Consider the following 19,308-nt stretch of genomic DNA (forward strand, 5'->3'; position numbering starts at 1 on the left):
GCATACATGGAAACCTGGTAGTAGATTCACTAAAGGGCAAATTATCACACTTTGCCAGGCGAAAATTCGTTACCACTAGGCTAATTCACTAAAATGCAAAGTTGCGTCCTGGGTGCTGAACGCGGGTGACTATTCGCTAAAAAATGACGCTAGCGAAACTTTGTTAGTTCTGTTATGCTTAGGTCAATTTGAATAGTGTGGGTACATTAAAGTCGTATGGATGTCTTTATTAGAGATTTGTTGGTGGAAATGCTTAAAGTGGCCACTTTTTTATTACAAATGTCCAAGGAACCTGAATAAAGACAAAAGAGATCCTCTAATGCCCTACACATGAGCCCACACTAAAACGAATGTTCCATGCCCCTCAAATGTCTGGGCGAAATGTTAATGCAAAAAAGTTTAATAGTTAGGACTTTTGCAGGCAATCCCACTTAAAAAAAGGACAAGTCGCTGGCGTTTTTACAACCTTAATGCATTACCGGCATACAGGATATGATGTAACTGACATAAGATTGAGAAAGATCTAGCTTCATTTTAGCAGTGCGGAGTAATGACTGCTCGCCAAATTGGTGATGTCCCTGCAGATGGGATTTCTGGCGAAATGGCGAAATGTGGCCCTTAAGTGAATCTGCCCCCTGAATTGGCCAAGTGCTTATGTCCGTTATGTGCCCCTTTTACAGAAGATCTTCTTTATGGCTTCAGAAGGATCATCATAGAACTGAATGAGGGATGAAAGCTGGCATAGATAGCTGGCACATGTCTAAAGGAAAAGATGAATTATATGGTAGTGTACAATTTTGTAGCCGTTATTTGTAGACCACAGTTGGTTAATTTCAAAATGTTACAAATCTAATTTTCTTTTTTAGTAACTAAACTTCATAAGTCTGGGAACATAGATTAATTTATCTACTACTATCTATTTGAACAAAAAAGCCCATTATTTTCTGTATTCTCTACATTAAGACTGTTGTATTATAACTATATATATATATATATATATATATATATATATATATATATATATATATATATATATAGAGAGAGAGGTGAAGAAGCTCGCACTCACAGGACTTATAAAGTCAAAGGGTGTTTATTTAGATCAAAAATCGACTAACGTTTCGGCTTGCACTCAAGCGGTCGCTAGGAGTAGGATCCATGACAACTCCACTGGCCTTGTGTGAGACTGACAACCGGAGAGCGGCCACACCGATCGCTACCGTAGCCACCGGTACTGTAGGACTTAGCGCAACAACAAGCGCAGTCTCACTAATAGGACAGGAGACCAGTGTAACCCGGACTGCGACTGCACACTGCGAGCCGCCAGAGGGATACAACTACAGCAAGCCGGTAACCATTATCTTCTTATCTGACACCGCTGCTAAAATGACTTTTATTTATTGGAACTTTTGTTATATGACTGCACTACTGGGACGCATGTCCGGAGGTATACAAATCACGTACCCGAGTTAATGATATATTGTGTGTATATATTGCTATACAATGTTGCAAACCTGTTACTCATGTTACGATGCTATCGCAACTATTCTCTTTTTGATCATATCGTTTTACATATGTACTTGTTACACTTTCTCCTTGTTTTATATATGAGTTTTGAATGGAAATTCCCCAATTCACGTCATTGTGACGTCACACCACCTTGTTTCCCGCCACTTTTGGGTTTAAATGTTTGGTGATTGTTTGTATATTCACTTTGAGAAAGGCTTGAGTGCAAGCCGAAACGTTAGTCGATTTTTGATCTAAATAAACACCCTTTGACTTTATAAGTCCTGTGAGTGCGAGCTTCTTCACCTCTCTACTTAATTTTTGGGCTTTTTTGCACCCAGGCATCTTTGACCTTTAGACGTGGAGTGCCGGCTTCCAGACTACTATATATATATATATATATATATATATATATATATATATATATATATAGATATAGATATAGATAGATATATATATAGATATATAGATATATATATATATAGATATATATAGATATATATATATACACACATTTTTTGTTTGGGTCCTCTTACCTTTACAGATATAGTAACACAAGGCATTTCAGTATATTTCTTGACCTACTTTACAAGCTGGTTCACTGGAGAATTAGATGTATTTTTATTGTTTTATAAATGAGAGCACCAGTGTACCTAGACTCTTACACTAGTGGTTTGCAACAAAAATCCCTGGTTAATTGCACACAAAGCCGAAGAGATTGGCTCATTACTCTGCTTTCCAAGCCTTTACATGAAAACAGTGTTGTTAGGAAATCCATGCTATTCATCTACCGGCCTTTAGGTAAACACCATTCTAGTATAATATTACTAATCCAGTTACTGTGCGCTGCATCTGGATTTTATTTTTTATACAATTTGCAATTCCTATTTTTTTTCTTAGAAAATTAATATCGATAATAGTTTTTTCTTGGGTTATGAGATTAGAAAAGTCTATTAACCTTGAGGATACAGTATGCATTTGCAGTGATCAACCGCAATTAGCTTAGGTGCTGGTAACTGCCACTACCTACATTCATGAACACTTTTTTTTCCCCTTCCATTATAGTTGTTTGGATAGCTTCCTAAATGTGTATATCTTCTATTGGAGCTTGGGCCAACAACTGAATCACATGCCATACTCGCTAAGACGCAATGTTGCCAGATTGAATTCATGGTCCTGAGCTGTTGATTTCCAGCCTGCCAATTACTGTATTTGCTACTTGTAGATATCTAAGCAAGTTCTTATCAGATTTGGGTGCCAAATCAGTCTGGGTTGCTCCTATGTTACTGATGTAAGAGGGTCAATACTTATGTCCAAGCTTGGAAGAACGAGATTAGTAAAACGGTTTGACTACAACCTGGTTCCAATATTAGAGGTCAGATTATTCATTTTAAGAGTTCAGTGGTTTGTTTTCCAAAGTCGCCCGAAGTTTCCTCGTGAGGCCACTTTTCTTATGGCTATGGCACATGAGCTCATGCTCCAGCCTGGAGAGGAGATGGAATACACCACTGCCACCCCCTATTCAAATGAATGAGAAACGTGTGGCAGCGATGCTACTGAAATCACTCTCTAGACCATTTTTTATTTTGGAAGCAGTGTAATATGTTTCCCATTTAAGTAAATGTTTTGTGTATTTGTTATTTAGTTTAGCCTTCCACGTGTTGATGTATAATATCTGTACTGCATGGTCAGTGTACATAAACCTATTCCCCATGGGTAATGTCCTGAATAAACTAGATGGCCAGTTTACTGTGCTCATATGGGGAAAAAAGGGCTGTGACGTTCACTGTTTTTTTTTTTATCCAGAATTGTTTTGTTTAATAGATAAAGCAGAAATCAACAATGGAAACTTTTCATTAGTGGGAAGTGCAATGCCTATATTATCTGTTGTATTTGTGTTATGAGTAATGGGGCAGAGGAGTATGTTTCACCATTATAAATAGACTCTGATATCTTTTTATACCGGCTCTACCAGATTTATGGGAAAGTGCTATACACTGCAAATCAAAATATGGAAAGTGAGCTTGGTTCTGTATTATGTTTAAACTGGAAATCACTGTGAGCTTTCAGCTTCATACCCTTGACCGATTTTGGACGGAAAATCGTTTGGTGCTCACTAACCTCTCGATAATTTGATGGATTTGTCGAATCGCACAAGAAGGTCATCCGGGAGAGAAACATCTTAACAACTATAGCCACCTTTAGTTTAATACCTTAACCAGTCATTCATCCTGTGATTTGAAGGCAGCCAATTCATTTGTCATTAAGTATCCACCATGGTGGTTGGTGATCTACTAGTTCTGTGCAGTATGACCATCTTTGTGTACCTCAGATAAAGAATAAAATATGATGGCTTAGCACCTGCACTTATTAGCACTTATTTACAGTAATTGTTGGCTTGCACACTAGATTACCTATTGCAAGATGTTGTAACTTCAATAGAGCATCATGGTCTAATAGTCACAGGTATAGAGCAATGTTCTAATGAAATACATGGAGCATGTCTCAACACAGTGAGGGAGAATGCTTTGTGCATTCGGTAATTCTGTTCAGCGTAGGCCAACTGCTTTGTATGGTATTTGATCTTGATTTTGGATTATCCGGTGTATGGCCACTCACAGACATTTTGATCATTTAAATTCAAGTAAATGAAAGTTAATTCTTATTTATAAAACAGTATATTTTTCCCTTTGGAACCCGGCTGTGAACTTGTTGCTATATGTTGTGTGCCCAAACCTTTGATGAATTGGCTCAATAATGCACGCAGATGCTTCTCCTCTGGCAATAAGGGAAGAAATAAAACACAACCCAGTTTATTCCGAGTGCTATTCCCCTGGTACTTTATTTGAGACATTGTTATAAGCAAGATACATTGTTTCATTCCTTATTCTTGATAACAACAGGTGTGCTATTGTTGAACCAGCTGTCAAGAGCCTAATAATTAGCCCTAATTAGAATGAACTGGTTTGACTGGATATGTGAAACTGATAATAAAACCAGTGAAAACTTCTAGGCCGCCACTCCTACATTTGTTTCCCTGTTTCTGCAATGATTTTCTTCACCGGCACTGCTTATTGATGTCTTCATTTTCGAGCTGACTTTCAGAATATAGATTCTATTTTACAGCAGTTCAGTTATCCATATTAGTCAATTGCTGTTATTATTACACTAGACCAGACCGTTCAAAGCTCGTAGGTTGCTTGCTATGTCTGGTGTCTATCTTTTCAGTTACCGTAGGGAGCCTTTGTGTTTTGACTATCATCAGTTTTTCCCTTAAAAAGAAATACTTTATTCAAAACATTTTAGCTTCTAAGGAAAACAAGCAAAAATGACAATGCTGCCTTCACAACGTTCCTGTTAAGCAGCTGCAGGGGTCACACGATAACCTGTGCAGATGCACTTCCTGCCTGCTAGACCAGTGTAAATGAATAGGAGGAAACATACACAGTTCAAGAAATGCTGTACTCACACAGACGCATACATGCGCCGAACGCAGGTGAAATGCAACATGCTGTGTCCCACCTGCGTTTGGCGCTTACATGCGTCTGTGTGAGTACAGCCCCCTTCACAGTAATTGAGTGTGTCTACTCCAGCGTTCCCCTGTGGCTGGACGGAAGAACTCGCAACGCAGGGGAGCGCAGGTAAAACCGCCCGTGTGTAAGGGCCCTTAGGTTTACTAAACTTCTTCTGTACTTTCTGCTTACATTTTCTAAGCGGTATAAAAATGACGGATTGTTTGTTATAAGCAACTGCACTAGTGCAACTTACCACAACTTCCGGCTGAACGGAAGAAAGCGCAATGCAGGGGAGCGCAGGTGAAACTACCCATGCAGCAACGTAACTAGAGGGGGGCGGGCCCTGGCGCGGGACGTGCAGCCTTGCCCCCTGCCCCCTCCATATGCTCGGAATCCGCCCGGAATCAGTGGCGCACGAGCTGCTGGGGGGCCCTGAGGGGGTGCGGGCCCTGGCCCAATCGCACCCCCTGCTCCCCCGGTAGTTACGCCACTGCACCCATGTGTAAGGGCCCTAAAGCTGACCAATAGACATTGCATTTTCTAATCTTTCATTAGCTGAGCTTTATTTTTGTTTGGGTGCTATAGATAATGCTCCATAGGGAAAAACTAAATTCAGTTGTTGATTGTCAGAGCCAAATATGCTTTGTCAACCTGTTAATCTGTTAAAAGTGCGCATAAAAGTGATACAATTTGAATGGCAGGGTTTACCTGTTTAAAATTTTGGAAATTGGCCCCTAAATTACCTTTGCCTTATCCTGGATTTAATATTTCTGTTTTTTCTACAGGCTGATTTACAGCTGCTTCTGTATGGCTCTGTGCATTCCCGTATCTACTGGATTTGGCCTATAGGATGCTTTTTATAAAGAAGGATTAGGGATGATTCACAGGAGCCATTCTGTGGGGGTAACGCTGCCGTAAGTGTTGGTATTACACATCAGCAGGATAATTGGTGGCAACTCAAGCCTTGCCGGCCTTGTGTGGATAAAGCACAGCCGGGTAGATTGAAAAAGCAGACTTATTTTATTGGATCTCGGTGCATTGATATATGCGCTGAAAAAGAATTATTACATTCATTTCCTACTGCTGGGCGTGCAGTACTTCTGGAAGACATGCGGGGGTTGTATCTATAATAATGTAATCAAGTTTCACAACAACTGTCCGATTATTTTTCCCAAGACTGTGCTTTCAGAATATTGCTCTGGGGAATGCAGTGACTTGGCCGATAATTTTTATTTTAGTTTTTTTCATCAGTCACTCATACACATCAAAGAGATTGTTGAAAAAGTAGCGTCCAGGGAAAATAGTGCAGATTCACTTGACATTTTCCTATTCTTTATGTCTTTACCTTTATCTTATAACACAAATGTAAACCTGTGTCAGCCTTTGTGTGGTTTAAACTTATCTGCACTCACAGACTGTATTCTCTTATTACCTTATTCATGATTACTATGGAAAAAACGAGTTTAATGGAGTGTGATCCTCTTGATTCAATTAATGAGCTGCATAATGTGACTTATACTGAAGAAGTAGAACCTTTAAAAAAAAGTACATGCCCTTTAGTTACTGATCAGTGGCGCTAAAGGTGAATATTACCATATTCGTTTGCTTGGGCTTGGGTAACATTTCCAGAAGAATGGCTTTCGATTTGTCCATGTGATATGAGTCTCGCTGTATTGCTGGTAATTACGAGTCACTATCAGCATTAAATGTATCAGCTGGGGTTCGAATGGAGCTTTTATATTTATTTTTTATTATAATAGCAACAAATTGTGCGACAAATTTTTAATGAGCAACAAATGTTTTCACCCGTTAAAAGTCTTTGCCGTAATTTTTTTGGCAAAAAATTTCACTCATCACTACTGCTCAGAAATGCCAAAATGATTGACATTGCTAGGGCTGCAGACACTGCAAGCAGAATGATTTCCATGCTGTACAAGAAGTGGTGACTGTCCATTAGAAGCATCACTGTTTTCCTCCTAAATAGTTTCAGACAAAAGCTCTGAATGCTGCATTCCTTAAAATCTGCTTACAGATGATGAGAATTGGAATATCCTTGAGAAAATAAATGCATCTTCAAAAAAAAAAAAAAAAAAAAAACATTTTTAAAGTGATACAGACATTTTGAATGTGGCAACTAAGCATACACCATATTCATAAATGTATATAAGCAGTTGGTGTTAATGTCCCTTTAAGCTCTGTGTTTATTAGTGGGTTGTTATGCCTTGGTACCCAGGAGGACTATTTTTATCACTTTTTTTTCAGCTGCTCTGCTGTCCCCATGGAACATACACTATTTCACACCCATGGGTTTTTTTACAGCATAACCTGTTCAGCGTTGTATTTTGGGCTAAAATAAGCCAAGAAATCGGTATAGTGAAAGTTGTAAAATGAGCAGTCTGTTCTAAAAATATTGGTACGATTGTTTCTTTTTAATGACTTTCGACAAGGGATTCAAAAAATCCCCATTAGGCATGCAGCAAGCTCAGCTGTCTGTGTTTATGGGATTCACTGCCTGGCACTGACAGTGTTAAAGCCGCCAATGTGATATCTGAATAGATGGCAATGGTGCATGTGAGTTTCATCATTCTCCTTGTACAGCCATTCTGCAAGCACTGATGGCTGCTCCTGGATTTCATTGGTTGACTTATGAGTCGCATGTATATGTTTACCACCTCTACTGTATATGGTAAGGAGGCAATGTGCATAATAACAATGTTACCAACAACAAACCACTTCAATTATTAGACAATGAGATCCCTGGACATCGTCTAAATAATGTCAACAGCTTTGATGTAGCTTACTGGCACTGTAGCTCATGCTGCTCTGTTGGCTTACTGTTCTGCGGATCTGCATGTTCATTGCTTTCATGGTTGTGCAGCTGAACCATATCTTAAACAGAAATGTATGTACACCTACAAACGGGAACAATGCAATTATTTTATGGTAATTGTAAAGTCACTCACATGGAAACAGTTTAGACAGGCGACTAAATCTCTAAATATCCCGAATCTGCCTGTGTGCTAAAACCCTAAAAGCTTTTCATATCTATCTAGAAATATATAGAAAGATATACACAAGGCACAATGGCAGACTCACACGTTTCACACAAGGTATCTTGATATAGCTGTTTAAGCAATGTATATAGCAGGATATATTCCTCACCCATGTGGAACCCCAAGTCTTCTTATTTAAGGTGTAATTTTTCCATAGGAGATGTAGGTTAACAAATGGAGTGCTGCTATCTAGCAAAGCCAATTTATACCTCGGGTTATAACTGGTATGAGATCTATTATCTGCAATGCTCGATAATGAATATTTCCATAATTTGGAGCAATATGCCTTAAAAAGCCAATAACATGGATTTATGTTGGCTTAGTTAACATGTACAAGTACAAGGTGTTGTCTTCATTGATGCAGAGAAAAAACTACAGGTGTGGGACCTGTTATCCAGAATGCTCAGGACCTGGTGCATTCAGGATAACAGATATTTTTGTAATTTGAATCTTCATACCTTAAAGCTCGCCATAGACAAGCAGATGATAGCCTATGTCAGACAATCGTCAATCTTTCGACCTGTAACTAACCATTCAGATTAATATTATTAGTAAAGAGAACAAATGTGTGTCTGTATGGATGTTAGGTTTCATTTGGAGGGGTTATACTTGATGGACTTTGGTCTTTATTCAACCTGATTTAACCATGTAACTATATGTAAATCACACAATGCTGGGGCCATTAATTAACAGACAGCAATCGTACAAAAGTTATGTCCGACAAATAGTAGTGACAATCTCACATTGATATCGTCAGGTAGGCAATACATGCTGAGATATTATTGGTAGCTGATATCTTTTAACCTGTCCGATCAACTGTACAAACGATTGCCAGGGTAAGAAAATTGTCAGGACACTCCACACATGGTCCAAAAATCGTATTATCCTTTGTTTCGTAAGATCCCTCCAATTCAAGTAAATGGGAGGCAGAAGAGACCATTTTTTTGCACTTCACTGGCAACTGATTTACACAAGCTGAGTAAAGGTCCATGTGCCTTCACTTTTATGGGTTCCTTTAATTTTCTGGCTGTTTAAAATGCTCATTGTCCAGTGTGGCAAGTGAGGGTCTTTCTTTTCTTTCCTGTGTCCAAAAATGTTTGCATACCCTTATGTACTAATCCATAAGGAGCAATGATCCCTGTATTATATACAGTCAAAAATCTCCTGTAAGCGCTTTGGTAATATAAAAGATACCCATGTTATAAATCGAATGCACACTCCACTTATTTCTTTAACATAATCATAGTCATTTCCGATTTTTATAACTGGGTAGTTTAATATAAGAGGTGAGGTGGTGTAGAAGTATTTATTATTATTTTCCCTGATCCCTGCTCAAGTTTGCTGATTGACTCCAGCAGCCATTAATATACCGTATAGTTTGGAGGCTGACATAGCTTTCTCCTGACTGTACATCAAAACCTCAGCTTCATTGATTAGGGGCTGAGCACATGTTTGGATGAAGACTGCGGGGCATATCACACAAGAAGGCTTTTAACTTACATTCCTGATGGATTGATTCTACTCTGTCATGTAGTTGCTGGTGTAGTTCTACAATGATGATACCTGCTAGGAAACACAACTACAGCAAATACACATGGCTGTGTCTAGATTGATCCAGTTGTCATTCCTTTAAATAGCATGTTCTACGTCTCACCATATCACTCCCAGCAGCCCACTTTCAGGACATCTCTAATGAGTATTGGCTTGGAGTAATTAATCCTAACTCTGTTCTGAAGAATAGGGACACATTTTTGCAATCAATCTACCTTTAGTGACCTAAATCATAAGAAGGCTTGACAGTTGATTGTATGAGAGCCCCTTGCTATGTTTTGGGTAACCTTCCTTGCCAATGAATCAGCCCCATGCAACATAAGCATTGCAACAAAGGCTACCCAACAGGGCTCAGAACTGAACAGATCTAAAACCATTTTACAGTGCAGAGTTTAATCCAATTAAACTGAAAATGTTTATATAAAACATGTTTTATTTTGTCACCTAAGATGTACAAACAGACTTTGGTCTTACTGTGCTTGAATTAGAACACCCTGGGATATAAACCATTCCCCACTTTGAAAAGTATTTTTCTAACAAACATAAAAGGTAAAGAAGAGCAGATGCTTTATCAAAACCCAGAGCTCAGTTTCTCATCTTCTCTCCCTGATCTATCAATGCAAATTTCACTGAACAGGTGGCTTATCAGATCCCTCGGGACTGTTTACAGTAAAGGTTACAACCAGAATCGATCGTCCTCAGCTGCTTCTTGTTTCTTTGTGGGCTGTTCATCTTTACTGCCCAAAACATCAGCATCTCATTAGTGGTGCATTTATAAGGTTGTGTTTCTCTAGTTAGGTAACTGAAACAGCCTGCTTTAAAGACTTGTTTTCATACTTAAGGTCTGTAATGGCCAAGAAATAAAGGACTGCCAGTACATTAAGGCTGGCCCATTTAAAGGTAGCAAAACAGTGCATTCTTATTTGTAGATAATAATGTATATTAATGAAATGGTTCAGTAATTGAGTAGATGAGAACATCTGGGGCAGATCGAATTTGTAAGTTGTGTGAGGGTTTTTCTACCTTGGATAAACTTGAATTTCGAATATTTGGTGGTTATAGAAAAATCCAAATACAAAACTCATATGAAAAATGACGGGGAAAAACTCTAATGATCAAGTTCAAGTCCCAAAAACGATCAAATTTATGTCCCGACAACTCTAATGGATTGAGTTTTCAGATGAAACTAATTTTTACATTCGAATTTTCAAATGATTTTTCTTATTAACTCACAGACATTTTAGTTTTTGAAAATATAACCCGAATGCGTGAGTTTGGGTGCAAATAAAGCACATGAAACAAGGAGTTGTAGAAGGTGGCTACAGTGAATATCTAAAACTAGAGATATCTTGATGAAAGGTTGGGCTGGAAGACAACATATGTCATATTCTAGAACTTCTAGGCTTTGGGAAAGCTTAAATCTTCTGGGGGTTTTCTAGATAATGGATCTTTCTGTAATTTGGATGTTCATACCTCAAGGGGCACATTTACTAAGGGTCGAATATCGAGGGTTAATTAACCCTAGATATTCGACCCTCGAAGTAAAATCCTTCGACTTCAAATATTGAAATTGGAGGATTTACCGCAAATACTTCGATCAACGATCAGAGGAAGGATTTGAAGGATTTTAATCCATCGATCGAAGGATTTGAAGGATTTTAATCCATCGATCGAAGGATTTTCCTTCGATCAAAAAAAGCATAGAAAGCTTATGGGGAAGGTCCCCATAGGCTAACATTGATACTCGGTAGGTTTAAAGTGGCGAAGTAGGTAGTCAAAGTTTTTTTTAAAGAGACAGTACTTCGACTATCGAATGGTCGAATAGTCAAACGATTTTTAGTTCGAATTGTTCGATTCAAAGTCGTAGTCGAAGGTCGAAGTAGCCTATTCGATGGTCGAAGTACCCAAAAAAACTTCGAAATTCGAAATTCATTCTAATCCTTCACTCGAGCTTAGTAAATGTGCCCCTTGCAAGTGTACTAGAAAATAATGTAACCATTAAAAAAAACAATAGGCTGGATTTGCTTTCAATAAGGATTAATTATATCTTAGTTTAGATCAAGTGCAAGGTACTGTTTTATTATTATTACAGAGAAAAAGGAAATCATGTTGATAAATTTGGATAAAATGGAGTCTATGGGAGCCTTACCGTAATTCAGAGCTTTCTGGATAATGGGTTTCCATATAAAGGATAGCAAACAAATACCTTTTCCTTGGTGACAATTATTTTGCAAGGGGGCTTAGCTTCTTAAATACTTGAAAATGTTTGTACCAGAAGTGGAAAGTTGATTTTTGAACTTTGGTAAATTTTATTGGAAGTGAAGTAAATGCTACATTTGCAGTATTCGCGACTGAGGCGATGGTGATGAGAATTTTGAAAAATTACCATAAACTATTCCACAAAATAGAAACTTTGCACTTCAGCAAACTGAGTTCCAAAGCAGAAGAAATAAAGGAAAATGATTGAAACAAAAACATAGCCAATAACCCTTCTGCACTTACTAGAAGGCAAAACAATTGTCAGTCACTCTAAGCCTGGATGAAAGCAGGTACATATATTGTGTAAACGTAAAACATAAATAAATTGAAATCTTTAATAGATTCATTTCAGTTTCTGAAATCAATATCACAAGCATTATAATGTTTCAGCAACCTTCTTGAATTGGCTGGAAAATTCCCAGTCATTAGTTTAATGACTTTGCCCTATTTCTCCTTAGTTGGTGTAGTATAAATTCTCTCTAACCACTGCATATCACATTTCCAACAAGTTTATTTTTAAATGCTTATTAGAAATGTGTAGATATGCCAGTTTAATAATAAAGCTTTCAAGTACGTAATAGGAGTTTTATATTCATTGTAATATCTGGCAATACTTATTGTGCTGGAACCAACAAGTTTTTACATAGGCAAAAACACATGGCACCAAAGAGCCTGAACTGCTCAAGCCATTCACCTGCACCGAAATTGCCTACAAGCATTTGTGCCAACACTAGGCAAAGGTTTCTTGAAAACATGAAAGGCCTGTGGGTGCGTTAAGTAAAGGCAAATCTAAATTGTGTTGTTTTTTTATAGCAGAAATCCACCCAATATGCGCATTGACCAGCATATACAGTACCATTCATGTAATTTACTACATACAGCAAGGTGGTGGGCAACGTGGGTGTTTTCTCCCTAGGTTTTTTTTCCCAGAAAACATCACATTAAACCTATTGGTTTGCATTTTCTGATAGCATAGTTGAGACAATTTGGGAGGAACAGGGTGCCTTTTTTACCCTTGAGCCACATACAAATGTAAACAGAGTTTACATTTGTCCTCAACAGTCCTTACTGATGGTAGTTTTAGCCTTTCAATTTTAAATGCAATCGAATATAGTTTATGTGAGACTAGCGAATCATTTAGGAGCTTACAGGGCCGTCTGATTCCAAATTAAAAAAATTAAAAATAACCCAGGCTTGGTGTGACCAGTGACAGATCTGTGTGTATTGCTTTCAGTGCATCGGTCTGTTCCACGGATTGCGTATTCTTAACTTGTTGACATATTCATTTGCTGCCATACAGAAGTAAAATCCTCAAGGGAAAGGCTATATTGGATGTTTAGACTAATGCAATACAAAAAAAAGCATTACATTTAGCAACTCGCCTGTTCCTAACCTAGCGTGCATTATTTCATTGTTACTGTAAAGCACCACTGAGAACAGAGATCCTTTATTTCCTCATCTAAAAGATGTGCATACAAATGTATATGTACTGTAGCCCACTGGAATGACTTCAATCACTTTCTTTTACAACAGACCCAAGATTAGAGAATTTTTATGGATATGTAAATATTTCACCAATTTTTTTTTAAGAGGCCCTGGAGCAGCGATATATTTAATCTACAAGTACTTACCTTGGAATTGAGAAGGGGATCTCAAGCCAAGTCTTTTTAGTGCCAAATGACACCAACGAGTGCAGATCTTAACACTTTTGATCAGTGGAATTACATTTCATGGATGATTAGTCTAACGACAACCGAAATAACATAGTTCTTGTTCTGCAGATAGCGCCCATTTAATGGATCATATACTTAAAACTGTGTTTTCTGCTTTTTATTAGAAGAATGAGAGATGCAATTTAGATTGGGAAGAGGCATTTACATTCTCTTCTCTTTTTTGTTTTTTTTTGGAGCTTTTTAAACTAACAGCAGCCAAATGTTTAAATGCAATCACAAGGAAACTTGATCAAACTGATGAACAGGACCTTGTTATAAAAATCTTTTCACAACGTACATACATTTAAAGGTTGCCACTTCATATAATAATACTTGAGACAACAATGGAGTTGGTTCTTTCAGCAACCAGTTATAGTTACAAAGTTAATTTAGGCTGCAAAAGACAATAGTGCATCATATAGTGCACACCTACATACAGGGTTGGACTGAGACCCGATTTTGGCGCCGCCTCGCGACCTCCCTCCTGGTCCCCGGTCGTGGCTGTTATCATGGGGGCCCTGAAGTAGTGGGTCCTGGGCCCCCAGTCCGACTCTGCCTACATATACTAGATTTGGGGGGGGGGGGGAATACACAGAGCTAATTGTTCCAAAATACAAATACTGAGACTTGCCTCTGCTAAAACACACATAGCATCATAACAAAGCCCATTATCACTATGGTCTATTTTGAAGCCGTGACAATACCTGCTAATAGTAGCTTTGTATGTCTTTAATCCTAGGGTGGTGGCACACATGGATACTCAGGGAGATCGCCTCTTCTTCGGGCGACTAATCTCTCCGCAATGTCTTCCTGCCGGCTATAATGTAAATTACTGGCGGTATGGCACTCAGATCGCTTCTGTTTTTCGAAGTTGCCCAAAGTTTCCTAGTGAGGCAACTTCAAACGACTTTGGAATAATAAAGCAATCCAAGTTCTATCTCGTTGGTGATTTACATTCTAGCTGGCGGTTAGGCATTACTGCGAGATTAGTCGCCCGAAGAAGAGGTGATTTGTCGCTCGGCGACTTATCTTCCCAAGTAGCCACGTGTGCCACAACCCTTAAGGTGCCCAAACACTGAGAGATCCGCTCGTTTGGCAATGTCGCCAAACGAGCGGATCTCCCTCCGATATGCCAACCTTGAGGTGGGCAATATTGGGCTGATCCGATCGTGGGCCCTAGGGCCCAACGATCGGATCCTAACGATGCCTAACGGCCGGTCGGATCGTGGGACCGCATCAACGAATAGATGCGGCCGCGATCCCCCGGGATTTTTTGTCCCATCCGATCGAGATCTGGCCGACTTTCGGCCAGATCTCGATCGGTGAAGCACGTCGGGGGGCCCCATACACGGGCCAATAAGCTGCCGACACGGTCTGTCGGCAGCTATTATCGGCCCGTGTATGGCCACCTTTAGTCACTGTAGCCTTGCATATAATTCATGTCCAAAATGTCATCTAAGCCTCTCTTAACTACATTTGTAAAATCTGCCATTACACCATTACCCATCAGAACATTCAATAAACAAGGCTTGAAAGCAGAACCTCAATAAACTACAGCACCATACCTGTGAGCAACCTTTTATTTAAAGTAAGAGTAGTCACTGTGTCTGAGCTAAGACAGACCATTCCCCTTTGGTGTGCATTGGGACAAGTGATGCTGAGCTAGAAGAATGCCTTATAAATAAAATATTACAAAGGATAAGAAGGTGCGTTCATGACAAATTTTGAAAGTTAGAGCCCATGAAATGCACATCATATCATTTTAGACACAGAGCCCTGAATGATTCATGACAGCTCTCTCATAAAAGATCATTTTATTTTCTGGCAGAAAATATCAAACACAAGGAACTAAGGGAAATGTTGATGCTAGCAAAAGTTTCCTAGTACATTAGTCAGGTATAATGCACTTATCCAAGCTCAGCTGTTTTATGCTACCATTACTATTGTCTTCAGAGGATATCCTACTCTTTGTTCCTTTTTTTTATCTTTTTCGGTTCCCTCCATGCTTTTCCATATCCTTACATTTCAGTCTTTTTTAACTAACATCAGAAATGTGTGCATTTTTTTTCTTGAGTGATGTTGAGTGTTTGCTTTGATTTTTCGTCCCCCTTTAGATATACTTGTACATTGATTTGCATTTATTAATTTGCACAGATACTCAGATTCAGTATATCATGTCCCACAAGGATACTAGAAAGAAAATATATCAAATGTCTTTTATATTTAAATTTTTATACAAAGCTGAGAAAAATGTATTTATGTTACGTTTTTAAAATAGTTACATAAAGTTCCTTTCCTAAACTTTTTTTCTGCCTGCCTAAAATGCTGTCTTTTTAAAGGGATACTGCCCTTTAGTTGTAAGTAGGTGCTACGTGAAAGTAGACATAAATTGTAAAAACTTAGCATATCGAAATATATAATGGGAGCCATTATTTGGAAACCCATTATCCAGAAAGTTCCAATCTTCCAGAGATTCAATTTTTAATTAAATAATTCTAATATTTTTTTAATTATTTCCTTTTTTTCTAATAATTAAACAGTGTCTTGTTGGGGTGCACCATATTTCCTTGTTAATGTTTGGGTACAAATGGGCAAGATTTCAAAATAAGCTGCGAGTATGGCTTGAGATATGTCCTGTTTGCGGAAGATATGAATGTTTAACAAGGTTTTGAAAACTGAGCGAGGCCGCTGTATACCAGAGCAACCTTACAACTCAGTCTGCTTCATTTGTCATTTGTTACACTGGCCTGCATTTTCAGAAGGCTTCTGTAGATAATTTGATATTTATTTGATATTTCAGCATTAAGCTTTCTTCTAGACATAATGCATCACAACCAGGTCTTCTCATCAAACTGCTATTGACCCCCTTTCTCAAGTGAACATTGTTTCTAGCTAGTTCATTAACACTTCTTTTCATGCTTTTTCTAGGGTGAAGTAAAACGTAAAGACTTTGCGCTAAACTACTATGAGGTCAGAAGTGTTGCTGCTATACTTCACGATACTACAGTTTGCTAGGGCAGGATTTCCAGAAGACTCAGAGCCTATCAGTATTTCACATGGCAACTGTAAGTATAGATTATTCAAGTCTCACATTTGCATTTTTTTTTTTAAAATGTAATGACATCTTAGTATGTATTTGGATCTCCTATATAAAACGATTACCCCCCACACCCCAATGAATAAGCATGATAGACCAAGACATTGTCAGCATACCAACTAGCATTTTCCTCTTTCAATGTTTACACTTCCAATCTGCCTAAGAAATACACTAGTACATCCATGTCTCGTGCCCTACCCAAGGTCATTTCTCTTGTGCTCTCATAATAAACTCAACGTGCCAGAAAGAGCTGTTGTCCAAGTGGACTGTTTGGGTGCCTGGACATCCTTATTTTTAAACTGATCATTTTAAATTTGGTAGGTATGGTTATTTTATTACATTTATAAAATCTACCCATCATTGTCATGTTCCCTTGTTCTATACTGTGCTATGGTCAACAATAATTGTAATTCATTTTTTTTAAGGATGAAGCAACAAGATTTTTTATAAATAACTTTTGTAGTACCAAACAATCTCCAGTGCAGATTATCACAAAATATAAACAGGAAATATATTTTGTATATTCTTAATATGTGCTTTTAAGAAATATGCACAGCTATTATTATTATTATGTTGAAGGTCCTGAAATGGCTAATGCTGGTTGCCTTGTATGAAGGGCCTGCACATAAAGTGCTTGTCTGAACAAGGGATAATCTCTTGGCATATCTGGTGCTGATCTCTTCCACTAAACTTCTTAAAAGCTATACTTTCTTTAATCCATGGCCAGTCCTTTAGTTTTTTCTGTCTTATCTACTGGCAGAAGGGATTCCAAATTACTGAAATGCATGCCTCCGATAATCTTACATGCTGATAGCTATTTACAGACTAAATAACGAGCCACATGCTTTGCAAGATTTTAGCATAATCAGTTTACCTCACTGAATGAAAACAAAAATGGTGACTCTCCGCTGGGCCTCTTCGTGTTTGGTTTTAAGATCAGAAATGCTGCCACCAATCATATTTGAAGCTAGGCGTCTGTAATTGCAAACAATAATAACTGCAAATTAAATTACAAATCCGAAAATGAACGAGAGGATAATTAACTCTAATTTACACAAAAGATTATTAAATTACAAAGAAATTAAAAGCAAACAGTAAGTATTAAGCAACATGTTCACATTGCCCTTCTTATTTTATCAGTGAATTGCAACTTGATTTGTTTGATTATTTAAAGAGGAAGTATAGACTGTTTATAATTAGACATTAGCTGCCATGCCATTTATCTGCCAGAAAGGTATGAAAACATAGTTTATGGAAGTCCATTTTGATTTATACAGGGCTGGGAGCTGCCTTGCTGCTTGTGGTAGAGAAAAGTGCAAGTATATTGGGAATATACTGTACACCCACTATTAGTTGTATCCTTGTACTTTGGAAGCACTTGAAAAAGCACATATGAAGCCTGATGCATGTTGTGTGGGCCAATTTACAAGTTTAGCAGTAATTTAAGTTTAGTGATTTTCTCCTTGCATAAAGCTGAGCAACAAGGAAGGACTTGAACCCCCCAAAAAATCAGAAAACCTATGTACAAACATTAAGCCAAGAACCTCATATTGCATAATAAGGATATAGCTATTTGGCAACAGTGTTATAAAAGTCATGTCCTGCAATAATTTCAGAGTGTCAGAGCAGCCCATAGGTATTCACCCCAAAACTCGCTTTAGAAATGGCTCCCACTATAGAGGAGCTTATGCCTTAGAAGACAGTAGGGTCCTGAGGTTGATTTTGACCTCAGCAGTATATGCAAGGAGTTTGTATGTTATCCCTATGTCTGCATGTGTTTCCTCCTACACTCCAAGAACATACAGGTAATAAATGGTCCTGAATAATGGTCCTGGATAGAGATGGCCCAGATGTAACCAGTATAGGTATAATTTACAATGATCTATTTTTATATACAGATATGGGACCCGTTATCCAGAATGATTGGGGCCTGGGTTTTCCTGGATAAGGGCTCTTTCTGTAATTTGTATCCCCATGCCTTAAGTCTGCTAAAACATAATTTAAACATGAATTACACCCAACAGGATTGTGTTGATTTCAATAAGGATAAATTATATATTAGTTGGGATCAAGTACTAGGTACGTTATTCTTATTACAGGAAAAGAGGTAATAATTTTTAAAATTAGAATTATTTAATTAAAATGGAGTCTATGGGAGATGGCCTTCCCATAATTTTGAGCTCTTTGGATAATGGGTTTCCGAATAACGGATCCTATAGTTTATCCTATATAGTTCATAAATATTTTCAGGAAATCATGCTATCACAAGATATTTTGTGTTTTTATTCCTATTTGAACATTTTTGTGTAATAAAAGGTTCAATGTTTACTACAGGTCTGTTTACCCATAGCAATCAATTAGTAGGTAACATTTAGAGGCGTATTAATCAACAGTCTCATTTTAGTGGTTTTTGAAACCACAACTAAACTCACTTTCTCTAAAGCCAAAAATAAAATGAAATTTATTATAAAATAAAATACAAATTAAAGTATGAATGAAAAAAAAGCAAAATGATGCCCTAAAAAATACCAATACCTCTACAATGTCAAGTTTTTTGGACAATTACTAGGGAAAAAAAGTCTGAACTGAATAAAAATGATCCAATAAGATCAGCGCAG

At 37.9% G+C, this 19,308-nt stretch overlaps 1 protein-coding gene across 8 annotated transcripts in view; it reads left to right on the forward strand.

Annotated features, from left to right (window-relative positions):
* The window catches only part of sema6a.S (semaphorin 6A S homeolog), a 132,916-nt gene that overhangs the window by 35,352 nt on the left and 78,256 nt on the right, over positions 1 to 19,308 (forward strand). For 6 of the 8 annotated variants that reach the window (XM_041580432.1, XM_018244300.2, XM_041580427.1 and 3 more), the window contains exon 2: positions 16,522 to 16,658. In XM_041580432.1, coding sequence (XP_041436366.1) covers positions 16,559 to 16,658 — 100 coding nt within the window. In that variant the 5' untranslated portion in view covers positions 16,522 to 16,558. Of the gene's footprint in view, positions 1 to 5,803; positions 5,933 to 16,521; positions 16,659 to 19,308 lie in introns of all 8 variants that reach the window. The other 2 variants (XM_041580428.1, XM_041580429.1) reach the window with 1 other exon arrangement.

This window comes from Xenopus laevis, chromosome 1S, assembly GCF_017654675.1.
Source record: "Xenopus laevis strain J_2021 chromosome 1S, Xenopus_laevis_v10.1, whole genome shotgun sequence".
NCBI classification, from domain to species: domain Eukaryota; kingdom Metazoa; phylum Chordata; class Amphibia; order Anura; family Pipidae; genus Xenopus; species Xenopus laevis.